Source organism: Mycteria americana, chromosome 3, assembly GCF_035582795.1.
Source record: "Mycteria americana isolate JAX WOST 10 ecotype Jacksonville Zoo and Gardens chromosome 3, USCA_MyAme_1.0, whole genome shotgun sequence".
NCBI classification, from domain to species: Eukaryota; Metazoa; Chordata; class Aves; order Ciconiiformes; family Ciconiidae; genus Mycteria; species Mycteria americana.
The window spans coordinates 90,136,196-90,149,538 of NC_134367.1; the positions used below are offsets into that span (position 1 = coordinate 90,136,196).

Consider the following 13,343-nt stretch of genomic DNA (forward strand, 5'->3'; position numbering starts at 1 on the left):
CCTTATTCTCATCTCCAAGGGCTCCAAGCAAACTTTCAATCACACGCATCGTTGCCTTGCAATGGGTCAATCCCCTATTTCGGTCAAGGCTGAAATGTAGGAAAGAATATCTGCTCAGGCACAGATCAGCTATGCATTTTGCATGTCTCACTAGTTTCATCCAGGACACTTTAAAGAATCTTATCGCCAAAATCACATTATTAACAACCTTAAACCTTTCAATGTATGCCCTAATTGCAGGAACTGGTTCTGAAAAATAATTTTTAAAATCTGTTTCATGGAAATACACACACTTCCTGCTTTCACTGACCACTACTGATGGAACAAAGTGTCTTACAGAACTCAGCTCCATCACATCCTAACTGCTTGACATAACCCAAAGCAGCATGCTTTCCACAACTCCTCCATCCACAGGCACTGTAAGGAAAACAATCCTAGTCCACTGGGGAGAAGGCGGTCCACTTAATCCATCTATGACTTAGGAGTTATTTCAGAAGAGGATTTCTACACATTCCAAGCTTATACTCAACATTTCCATCCCTGAAAAAGTTCTCTTTAAATTCACATTCGTCCTTAAGCAAAAAATGGAGAGCCCTGCACCTCCAGGCATGGCCAAGTGCAAAGGCCTACTTACTCCCTCTTCAAAGTTTTCATATTCCATAGCGACAGGTAGCCATCTGAAAAACCCACAACGAGCTGATTGCTTCTGCTTATGTAGCACAGGGTTGATACTGCTGTTCCTGAAGGACTTTGTAATTGAAAACAGAGATGTCTCCCTTCTCTGGTCACAGTTTCTCTTCTTTGTGGAACTTCAGCAGGAATTGTAGTGGCAACTTCCAGATCTACACACACAAAACCACACGGTAAATGAATGCGTTATGCCATTTAGGTTGCATTTTAAACACTGACGTGACAACAGGTATAATCTAATTCTACCGTCCCAGGCAAAATACCCATTTATGCAACACTTTTTTTGCTATTTCCACTTTGCACGTATTCAAAGAACATCAGAACTCTCTGACTGGACAGGTTTTCTCACTCGTAGTTCCAAACCAGGTACAAGTGTGACCTTCATAGACAAATTCTCCTTGCACTCCCTCAATCAGGAGGTTGGGCCTCATGATGAAGCTATTTGAAGTGGCATCAACTCCTCAAGCCACTGTTGTAATAGCCAAAACAGTGTATGCCATCTGAATACACAAATTAGAGATTTCATTCATCCAAATGCATGGCACCCCACTGGCAAGAATCACAGCGACATGGGGATCTTGGTGGGTGGGAGGCATTTATAACATTAGAAGGACTATTAAGCCTCTCCCAGTTTTAATCAGTTCAGGACTATACGATGTCAAACCGCCACCTGTCATCCGTAGTCATAAATGTCTGCGCACTAGTATCTTCAAAGCGGGATGCGGATTGTTTCTTTAAAAGACACAAGTTTTCTTACTTTTAAATTAAAGTATCAAAACTGCAAGCTTACACAATGGTTCTGTTTCATTCTGACTGCAGGACAAATCATCCAAACAAAGGTCAACCAGAAGGAGATGACCAACATCTGTAGCCACTGCTGCCACTCCAAAGAGCCATCGCAGACTCTGATGTAGGTGCCGAGTGCTCACACTGGCTCCGCCGTGATTAGTTATGGCTTCTATAGCCGTTACCTGCAGGAAAGCTACAAGTTAATATTTAAGCTGTTTGACAAGCTAGATAGAAATCACTCAAAAGGGAAGCCAGAATTAGCCCATCAGAAACAAGAAAGTTAATACAGGGTCATAAGGCTTAAAAACAAAGCATTGCTTCCAATTCTGTCAAGAAAAAAGAAAAAAAAAAAAAAGCCCTGTACAAAAATCTGTTACTGCCTCCCATTTCCTAGATTTCCTACAGTTATTTAAGTGAACTAACGTCAACTTCAAGTTCTCCCACCGCTCACAGCCCATCAGCACTGTGATACAGTCTATGCCTTCTTTGCCAAACAGCTATTGGCATAAATCAGGGCTCTAAGTCAGACGAGGCAGCGGCCAAGGTGCACGGTAGACACACCAGTTCCATGGGAATGAAACAGTTCTAGGAAGTGTTGAAGGGAGATAGGAGCTTAGTAAAAATTACGCTAGTCCTCATTTCAAATAAAACTAACAACCAGAGGAAGTAAAAAAAGTTTTAAGCGCACACCAGCACTTTTATGAATGTTAACAAAGATTTAAAAAGCCAGCCGAAAACAACGGCAGCTCGGTAGATAAAAAGCTGACTCCAGCTAAGGAAGAAGCGCACACTGCTCTTGAACATGCAAAGCAGTCTGCATGCAACTTGATTACAAGGTCTTTATTAAGACAGACCTTTCAGCACCTGCAACACATCCCAGGCCAATACGGACTGCTGTAGCAGAGATACAAGCACATGAAGACTCCTGCACTAAAGCTATACAGCAAAAGAACACAGGCCACCCTTTAGCCTTCTTGCAACATGCAACACAATGAAAACAGGAAGCTTTACATCAACAACAAAGTTTTACAGGAAAATAAAACCAAGAAGTGAGCATCACAAGGTCGTCCACTTTGTTTATGTATTTTTTAAGCCTCAAAGTTTTCTCCTCTCCCAGACCAAGCACTTGCTATGACTACACTGCCTGGCAGTCTGCTACAGAATTTACCTTTCGTCTTGGCCTCAAGAATCCTAATCTTAGAAGTACCTACAGCAATTCAGACAACTTTATTTTGTTTCAGATTTCCTAGAAATCAAATTAAATTTCCAATCTCCTCTGCTACTCGAAGGACTGTCAAAAGCGTTTTGACTACGCAAATTTTTGCTGCTCCAAGTCTTGATGACTGTTAGGAGGAAAGCAGAAATGCTGTACATATCTCACTGCAGAATTAGCCAAAGTTCAAGCGTTGCTTCTAACTTCTTTTTCTTTGAAGATTCTTTTCGTTGCACGACTGGCTCCAAATGAATCTTTTCCATTTTTGCATGCAGTCTTCCAACAATGTTTCCCGGTTTTAACACTTCAGTTTTCCATGTAGAAGCTCCTGGAGCTGCCTATTTTTCCACTGCGCTATGAAAAGCCAGTGCATATTCTCCTAGACTACTGCCAACTCATTCTGGGAATGAACAAAGAAAACTTTTCTCAGCTCACTGAATCTGAATGCTACCCTTCTGCCTCATACAAACCAGGAAAAATTGGGAAAAGACCGTTCCGTAGTTCCGAAACATACAACCAGTATAAACCAATTTAATATAATTAATGTTTTACATTCAGATTGGCTTTCACAAGAATCCCATTCAAATAATACTCCATTAACATTTTCAGTTTTCTGATGCAGTTCACATGCACATCCAGAGGGCAAGTAGAGATGCTCCCACGAAAAAAAGTTATGCCAAAATGCTTTCGAAGCTTGTCAGTTTGGGTTTTTTAACTCATTCCTTTACCCTCTGAATGACTACACATCTACCCTTACGCTAAAAGGCAGTCATACAGTCACTATAAATACCCTGTATTAATACACTAATGGCTTGACACCTTGGACCAGAGTCACTCTAAGTTAGTGTTAACCTGTACAACTTCATTGTCCACAGAAGATACACCCACACGGAAAATAGTCTGGAAAGGCAGGTGCTCATTAAAGCCTTAAAACAGTAATGACAAAAACGGCAGAAAGTGATGTCAAGAACGCATCTGCATTTTACTTTTAAAAAGAATCCATGTGAAACACAGAGGAACATTCAGGCAGATTAAAACCCCAAATGATACACTACATAATATGCAAGTATGAGGTACAGAATAAACCCAAAACACATGGACAGTGGCCAAGTGGCTTGGTTTTGCTTACCCTTACTCCCGCTCACAACTTAGAAGTTAACAGTCCAACTCGCAATACCTGGGTCCTGTCTACGCTGATCTAACTAATCTAACAGCAAGAAGACAGGAAGCACAACAAAAGCAACAGACCAAACATGCTTGTAATCAAGAGCATTCAGGGCACAAGAGCAAAACTTCAGATAAGCTTTGCCCTTATTCCAAAATTCATAACCTTTATCACACAACAGCCAACTTTTCCCCCCAAGGCTTCTTCACATGTTCTCCTCAACCCCTTTTTTTGTGCTGAGGAAAAACTCCCTAATACAACCGAGAGTTATAACGACATTCTATTTCAAATCACTTCTGTAGACGCAGAGGCAATATGTGACACGATCCTTCTTAACCTTTCCTTTTCCTAGTCCCAGCTTACTTAGATTTAAGAAATAAAACTTAACAAAGCTACGTCATTTTTCACAAACATGATTTACTTACTGATTACGCGCTTATGACAGCACACAGCTTGCCTTTCCATCTAAAACTCTAAGATTTATCAGCATGATAGGCAAGCTAACACAGTGGAGCACCAGCCCAACGCACATCTTTAGAAATTACCACAATACAAATGCTTACTACTACTAATCACACTGTAGCATTCCAAACAAACAAAACTCCACCTGTATTCTAGCAAGTCAAAACATATCACCTTATGGAAAGCTGAGTAATAAGTAAGTATTTATTTGTTGCAGACTCCAACATGATAAAAATGTAGGGAGTCTTGATGGTCTATTAACTTACGCCCAATCTTGTTCACATTAAGATCATGTGACTAGGGCACATGACATCATTGGAGGTTACGGGTTATAGAAGACAGAAAAACTTAGTAACATTACCCCAGCGTATCCCACCAACACAAACACAATTTTCAATAAGCAGAGATTCCAGGACTTCAGACGGAAAGTCCATCTTTCAACAGTCTGTCAGGTAACTCACTAAAGGCTCTTTTCTCCTATCCTAAGTCAACACAAAAATGTCTTCTGCTCTCAAGTCACACCTGCTTGCTACTCTGACATTCATGGGAATGTGCCCAAGTCATCTACACTACAGCTGGGGAAGCCTGAGATATTTTAAGGACAGTCTTTCTGACAGAAATGAACCGTTTAGGAAATGTACGTTACAGACCCTTGAAAGAGGGTTTTTTTTTTTCTTTTTCACTCTGGCCATAAGAAGATAGCTTTCCATGCCTTTTTGTGGAAGTGGAGAATTAGGTAACGATGCGCTCTACAATGAAACCCAAAAACTTGGTTTACTGTCAGTAAACTCAAGCGCGAACAGTACCGTTCAGCCCAAGATTTTACATCAAGCCGCTCTTGACTGGATACTCTGAAGTGACAGTATGTTAAAGCAATATAGAAAACATACCTCCTACAAAGAGGCGCTCCAACGCTTTTCCTGAAACAGGAGTATGCAGCACCAAACAACATGAAAGCTTCATTTTGCCCATTAACAGGTACGTACCCTTCCTGGAAGAACAACTGCTTTAACCACTCTTGATATTCCAAGGTCGTACAGACAGAGAACACTTCCCTCTGCTTCTTCCAACCCAACCAGTAGTCCCGTTCTCTTCTGCCAGGAAAACTCCTTTACCACACGAACAGTGGGAGGCTGCTCATTTACTCCACTGAAACGGTACGCAGAGAGCCGCTCTCCTGTCACAGAGTTCACTACCTCAAGTTGAGGACCACACGCCAACCATGCTAGGCCATTTCTCCCTGCAAGAGAAAAGAAAGCTGACTAAAGCAAAGTTCCAACAGAGGCTTGAAAACAACTGAAAAATCACAGTCACTGCCCCTTTCCTGCAATAAAAGTGCCTAACAGAGGAAGACCGGCTTACCTAATTCGGGTCAATTATTTAAAGCCACCCATTGAAATCCTCAAGCAACACATCTTAAAATTAACCACCTTAGTATTCTGCATTTAACTTGTCATTCCTGCACCGAAGAATTTGGATTGTTTGGGGTAAAGATTACAATGCATTGATCTACAGTCTTGATACCATCTTCCGCTGGGTTTTGCTCTAAACCATCTAAACACATAGGGGAATACAAGTCTTAAAGCATACTTGAAATGTAACAAATCTAAGCAATTCTTTTCTAGTTTAGTAATTTTACTTGACACATGCCTACTTGGGGCAGGGATTTGGACTTCAACAAGAAATTATCTTAAAGCGGGCACTGCGTTAGTAAGCTGAAACTTTGGCACGTGCTGAGCACAGGAAGAATTTAACACATTTTCTTTCGCTGAACGACTTCAGACTCGAGGCAAGTATTAGCTCAGTTACCACACTTACAGTCAGGCAGATAGATTCTAGCTGGTCTTAACAGAAGCCTAGACATCCAGATAGGCACCCAGCTCTACTTGCAGAGCACCTAGAAAGTCAACTACCTCATCTGCTTAGCCACTTTCAGCAGCTCTCACTGGCTACTCAGCTGCATCCTATTAAATACTTTGGAATGCAGCGCTTAACAGTGCTATCCTCTTCCTTCTGTTTTTATTCAGACAAGAAAAGAAAAAGCAGGGCATTTTGCCTCTGTAACACTGTAGAAGAACTATTTCTGCATGTGATGTGATGATGGGCATAGAGCTTGGGCTGCTGCAAATCAATCCAGCCCCAAACAACACCATTACTTTTTTGAAAACTGCCTTTTATTTAATTAGAAATTGAGGAGGGCTCACTGACTCCGCATGTTTCAGAAAACTATTTGAATAGCACAAGATCGGTGCGGCTTCTTGTAATGTCAAAGTTTTACTATACCAATGTTTTAATATTAGCGGGTTTAATAGTTACAACATCCTTTTTGTTCTCTCAAAACCCGATGCCTCTTGACAGCACCAACCCGACACAGTTGATACTACGACCCTATGCTTCAGGTAACCTCCAGGCATAACAACTTTATACCAAGACCAGATTTAAGGGAAAATGCTCACCTCCAGAAAACTTCCCGCACAGCAGAGAATCTAGGGTTATCCCATCTTCCCCAAGGGCCTGAAGAGTCACCTCTGGAAACTGCAGCAGGCTGCTCGTCACCTGAGCCGCTAGGTCTCCCATTCTTCCCTGTGAATAAAGAAAAAAATGCAAAAATAGACTCATGTCGGCCATAAATATTTTTGAGATTGGCAGAAGTTTCATCAGTGTGCACTGGATAATCTCCTATACATCTCCTGTGGCTCTTTCCCTTACAAAAATGGCACTCAGGACAGGTTTTGATCTCGCAGCAGAGCAAAAGGACAATCCTGTGCTTTTCTGATGCCTACGAGATCACCAACAAAAAGCGACACAGAGGTATTGACAAGAGAAAGAGCAGGAACAAAACCAGTACACTGAGTTCGAGTCTACTCACACGGGTTAGTAAGATGCGATCTGAGAAAAATCATCTATTAGAAAGCTTCTCAGTAACAGGTGGAAGTTTCCATTTCTTCCTTCCCTTGATTTTATACTTTATTACTCATTGTCAGTGAATGGGACCACATGAGCAAAGCACTGCTTTCTTCACGAGGTCTCAAAAGGAAGATATTCTACGTAGTTCACTCTTCCTGGGTGTTACACATGCTGACCAACTCAGGCACCAAACACAACCCTTGCCCTATGCTACAAACCAGTACAGCCAGCCACTTAAACGTGCGCACAAAGCGTCTTGCATTATCTCTACCATACGTGTTCTCCTGCAAATAAACTTTTAGGATTGTTTCTTCCCGCGTGCACTAAGAACCCATTTTCCTTACAGCACAGCAGGTCACCGCTAGTTTTGAAGACTAGACTCTGGGAGCAATACAAAGTTATGAAAGGGCAATGTTTATAAACAAATACAATTTATATCCATTGGACTCCCATGGAGAAAGATTATGCTCCAAAGCCTGGGCATTGGAATCCACTACATTTCAAGTCACAAGCACTCTATTTGAGAATATGTTCCGGAGTCTTCTGCCAGCATGGAAACAACGAGCGTGTGAAACACAGGAAGCGTAAGTCAGCACTAAGCACAAGTCAACATGTTGAAATACCATTGCCCATGGCAAAGCCAGTATGGCAGGACGCTGCTGCAGCCAGCCAGCCTGACTGCTCTGCCAGCACCCACAACTAGCACAGATCAAGGGGTCCAAGTGGGACAACTTACTTGCAGTAGTTTTGTTGGGTTTGCTTTTCGGTACTTGTCATCATTTCAAAGTGACAGCGGGATGAACTTTTGCACTGCATCCAGGGGCTCCCGAGAGTCAAAAGCCCCACAACTTGACCAGCATCCTGGCTTAGTTTCATTCTAATGACTTAATGAATATGTTTTAGGAGTAACCCATAATACCAAATACTAACACAGATATACTGGGTTGGTGAATAGCATCTTTTAAATGTTTCCGTTTGTGCCCATTGCCTCTTGTCCTGTCCCTGGGCACCACCAGAAAGTAGCCAGCTCCATCTTCTTTACCCCCTCCCTTCAGGTGTTTAGATGCCTTGATGAGATCCCCCCTGAGCCTTCTCTTCTCCAGGCTGAACAGTCCCAGCTCTCTCCACCTTTCGTCGCAGGAGAGATGCTCCAGTCCCCTCTAGCCATCCTTGTGGCCCTTCGCTGCACTCTCTCCAGTAGTTCCATCTCTCTCTTGTGACCCTGGGGAGCCCACACCTGGACACAGCACTTCAGGCGTGGCCTCACCAGTGCTGAGCAGAGGAAGGATCACCTCCCTCCACCGGCTGGCAACGCTCCTCCTCATGCAGCCCAGGATGCCGTCAGCCGCCTTTGCCGCAAGGGCCCGTTGCTGGCTCACGGTCACCTTGGTGGCCACCAGGACACCCAGGGTCTTTTCTGCAAGCCGCTTTCCAGCTGGGCAGCCCCCAACATATACTGGTGCAGGAGGCTGTTCTTCCCCAGGTGCAGGACTTTGCACTTCCCCTTGTTGAACTGCACAAGGTTCCTGTCAGCCCAAAAACCACTCAGCACCCAAAACTCCCCACCAAATCACAAAGAATTCTTCTCTGGTGGAAAGCTCACACCTTGACACAGTGGAGAGTCCTGCCTACAGCACACATCAGATGTGCTTTTCAGTCCAGTACCACCGGGAAGAACCATCAAATAAGTAACACTCCAACACCTGGACCACTCGTGTAACTTAAAATTTAATCATGCTGCAGTTATTAACTGCGTATAAAAGCATGTGAAAATGCTAGAGCATCATGCATGCCCAGGTTTCTCCTAGTAAGCCAATGGGCATTTAAACATTTTTTTCTAGACCTCTGGCTTGGCAAGATGGAACTAGGAAGATAAAATCCATAATAAAGCAGACGGGAAACTAACCCTCAAAAGCAGGTGGTTTTCCACCAGGTTAGAGAGTTCACCTAGCTAGCAGAGAGAACGAGCAAGCATAAAAGGTGGCACAAGGAAAGAGGCAGGACAATGCATTGGGAAGAAGGAGAGGGAATTTGTCCGCCTCCGTTTTGTGGCAGTAAGCCATTATGCTAGCTCATACACGTGTGAAACGACACACTCAGTTTGCAAGGAGAGCTAAAAACCCCTTTACTTTTAGAAAGGACAGCACCCAAGACACAGTCAGTCGTCCTTGAAGTCCCTCTTGCACGTAGAGACTCACTATCTCACTGAGAAAGGCTGCAGCTCCCAGCTGTCTTTCTTGCATTCAGCCAGATGTGGAAGCTCAAGTCATTTCAGGGAAGTGTTATTTGGTGATCAGAGCAGGGACAACCTTGTGTGACACTATTCAGATCACCTTGTCTAAGGAAACAGGACAAAGAGAGGGAAGCAGCCAAAGAGGAAGAAACGGAAGAAACACTAAGTTCTTCCGAGAAAAACAGCATCCACTTTGTTGAATAACAGGCAAAGATGACAATTACAGAATTTCTTGAATTGTTATTAACGACTGGTTCAATGACTTTTCCCCCAGAAAAACAGGAAGCAACTCACAAGCATTGGAGGAGCAGGACATGGAAAAGACACTTTCTGCACCTTAGTAGTCAGGTTCAGTGAATTTGCACTTCGCCATATTTGACTCCTGTAGAAAGAGGATTTAGTGAGCGAGCGAGCAGGTGAGTAAGGGCGTACCACCGGCTCATTTCTCTCCCGCTTAGGCAGAAAACCTCCCCCCGATCTTTTAGGCAAAACCCCTACATTTAATCCAAAACCTAAGGTTTAGTCTCAAAAGCCACTAGCAGAACAGAGACGGTCTGTACCAGAATTCTACAATCAGGCTGATTTCACTCAAGTGCAGCCTACGGATTCTCTTGCAGAGCTTGTGCGGATGCTCCACAAGCTCTCCGAGAAGCACGAATCTACAGCAGAAAGTGAGAAGAAGAAAGAACTTCAGCTCTCTATCCCAACAGTCCCCAGCAGCTAAGACCCTGTATCTGATGCAGACCAGAGATTTGGTTTCCCTTTAAATGAAAAAACAAACAAAACCAACACAGATCAGAAGTTGACACCGGAGCCAGTTTACCCAGCTACCCGCTATGGTTATTCTCTAACACGACTCTCCTGTCATTCAAGAGCTGCAGTCCCTGTCTAGCATGGCTAAGCTAGCAAAAGTTCCTAAAGTCAGTTCTGAAACTGTGCTCTTTTTTGCGCCGCCTGGCGTACCTGGACAGACAGACGTAGATGCCAAGTGTCTCAGTACAGAACACGCACGCAGCCTTCCTAGTAGAGGGAGACAGTAGTTAACAAGACATTTCCAGCATCCCACACCCGTTTGCCCCTCCCAGCACAAATTCCAGAATCACAGAATCACAACGAAGAGAAAAGCCTTCCGGAATCACTGGAGGTCATCTGGCCCAACCCCTCGCCTCAAGCAGGGTCACCTAGAGCAGGCTGCCCAGGACCACGGCCAGACGGACGGCTTTTGAGTACCTAATTCTGAAACATACTTTTACAAACAGCAACCTGACAAGCTGAACTGCAAACACATGGGCAACACGGGCAACAGGCCCAGGTTTTTGGTGACTCTCTCCTACCAATTTCAGTAGTCTCTCCACCACCCAAGTAAACAACAGCACACCAGCAAAGGCTTGTCACCACTATTTCACTAAAACTATAGCCGACAGCTTGCTAGGTAGAAGACACGGAATTAAGAGAAGCCCGATCGAGTTCATTTCACTGTCTTAAAAAAGCAGTGCGCAGGCAATTCCACGCAGGAAAACGAGCGGATGCAGCAAGCGAATGAGGAGCTGTCCTCGGCAGAACAGGGTGCAGTACTGTGTGCCCAAACGCACGGGACAGCCGCCAGCCAAGACTCACACGATCATCCAGACGGATGGGCCTAAGGCGGCACTTGAACTACCACGTTTAGCCATACACCCCAAACGGGGTTCAGCATTCCCGACACAATTAAGTCCCTAAATTTCCCATCCTTTGACCAAACATGATCAGGAAGCAATTGTTAGACCTGAAACACCGACACCACGCTTCTTTCTATTGCCAGAAGCTCCAGACCTGGAGTCACGCTTTATTAGGGAAGAAAGCAAGCACTGCTGTTTAGGTCAGCAACTTTGCTGCGGGATGCATGCCTCATGCAAAAAACAAGAGACCCCCACAAAACTTCTCTCTGGCTGAATAAGTCATGTTGACATTGGTTGCTTTCAGGAACGTGCCCAAAATTAAAAGCAGTACTGTGTATCTTTTTTTTCAAGAACAAAGAACACAGCTGCCCCAAGTTCTAGGGTGTTTATCTCGTGACTGGTTTTCACGTGAAAAACTTTGGTTCTCCCTGTCAAGGACTTTGAAATGACACAAGGCTGAGCTGCTTCGACATGGCTCGGTGCATTCACTGGCACCTCTTATTTCAGTAATAATTTCTTAGAACTACAAAGTGAAAACCCGAAACTATAACATAGTTAGAAGTAGACAGAATCTTGTCTCATCTGAACTCATGAGAGATTTGATACTATCTCGTGGACCCTTAACCAAGGGCTACGTTATTGCCAGTTTACCCAAGCTTAAAAGCCCCTGGAGGGTCTCGTCGGGGCATTGCTGGCAGAGAGGTGCGTGAGTAACAAAACTCAAAGATGACAAGAAGATGACCAGATGCAGAAGACCAGAGGTTAAGGTATCTGGCCGCGACGTCCGTTACCGGGAAACCCGCCTGAGCCACAGCGGCATACTGGTACTCCCACTCCTTCTGGGCTTCCTCCAGCCGGGACCCCCACATCACCTGCGTGCTCCGGATCCGCCGCTCGTTCTCAGCCAGCAAAAACCGCTGGCTGAAAACCGAAGGTGAAATATTTGTTGCTCCTGCCTGCAACATCCTTACTTACCCTTGTTTTGGGCTTTTTCCTGGAGCAAACCATCCACACTTGATAAGGGAACTGCCTGTGAGCAACTGGATGTGCCCTTTTAAACATGACAATGCACAAAAGACAAAAAAGAAGCTGTTATCCAGACAATCCCAGCAAACAGCAAGATTTCCTGTCAAATATTATTTTTTAGTTTCTTCTTCTGTTGTTGTTTTCCTTGTTTTTTAAAGTAGTTTCAAACACTGTCAAAAAACAGATAAGGATTTACACGGGAAAATGGACCATTAAGTCCTTAACCATAAAAGGAGAACCCTAGTGTCTTAGCTATAATCTGGCTGTAAATTAACTCTTCTTAACATTTTTGCAAGAAATGGGAAAGACAGAAAGAAAGAAAGAAAGAAATGGGAAAGAAAGAAGGAAAGTAAGAGAGAAGGAAAGAAAGTAAGAGAGAAGGAAAGAGAGAAAGAAAGAAGGAAGGAAAGAAAGGAGGAAGGAAAGAAAGGAGGAAGGAAAGAAAGGAGGAAGGAAAGAAAGGAGGAAGGAAAGAAAGGAGGAAGGAAAGAGAAAGACAGAAAGAAACAAAGAAAAAGAAAGAGAACGAGAAAGAAAGATGAGAAGATACAGGTAGTTTTTACAAAAATTAACACTGAAGGCACTTGAATCCTGGTAACTCTGTCTTACGCTAGCATCAATGCAAAAAAACTCACAACAATCCGCTTTGATGGTATTTGCACAACTAACAACTGAAGAATCTGTCCTTAAATATAAAACAGGTGCTTGTGAGTTTTATAGCTACATTTATCTATATTTAGAGAAATTTTTACAAATATGCAGAAAACTCTTTCAGAAGAAATGGGGTTTGTATCTCTAACGTAGAGAGAGAGACAGATTTTGTGCCAGCCACACCGCTGTTCTGAAAAGAGAAGTGCTCTCCATGTGAGCAATGTCTTTAATAGAGGCAAGAAACTTTTGACCAGCAGAAAGGCTCTCACCTTTATGTTGCCTAGAAAGCAAACTTGACTTTTAAACTACGCTCACTTTCACCAGCGTTAGAGCCACGCAATTCTACTTCAAGGGGTAAAGTGGGTTATAAATTCAAGACTCAATTTACCATGATGGTCCTGCTGCTTCTGCCCAGAGCAGGCTGCAGGAGTTTTGTCAGGACCAAGTCCCTGTATGGGACATGCAGCCCTCTCTTTCCTGTAGCAGCCTCAGCCAGAGCACTAAGGGAAAATGAAGTGAAAACGTGTGAATGGTATAAGCAAAACTATC

At 43.6% G+C, this 13,343-nt stretch overlaps 1 protein-coding gene across 1 annotated transcript in view; it reads right to left on the reverse strand.

The window, feature by feature from the left end:
- LOC142407558 (protein ELYS-like) overlaps positions 1-10,467 on the reverse strand; it is a 42,624-nt gene extending 32,157 nt beyond the window's left edge. The window contains exons 1-5 of the mRNA XM_075497180.1: positions 10,423-10,467; positions 6,776-6,902; positions 5,306-5,559; positions 1,481-1,661; positions 635-842 (exon numbers count right to left, since the gene is read on the reverse strand). Of these exons, the coding sequence (XP_075353295.1) occupies positions 635-842; positions 1,481-1,661; positions 5,306-5,559; positions 6,776-6,896 (764 nt within the window). The 5' untranslated portion in view covers positions 6,897-6,902; positions 10,423-10,467. The remainder of the gene's footprint in view (positions 1-634; positions 843-1,480; positions 1,662-5,305; positions 5,560-6,775; positions 6,903-10,422) is intronic.
- Positions 10,468-13,343: the final 2,876 nt, after the last annotated feature.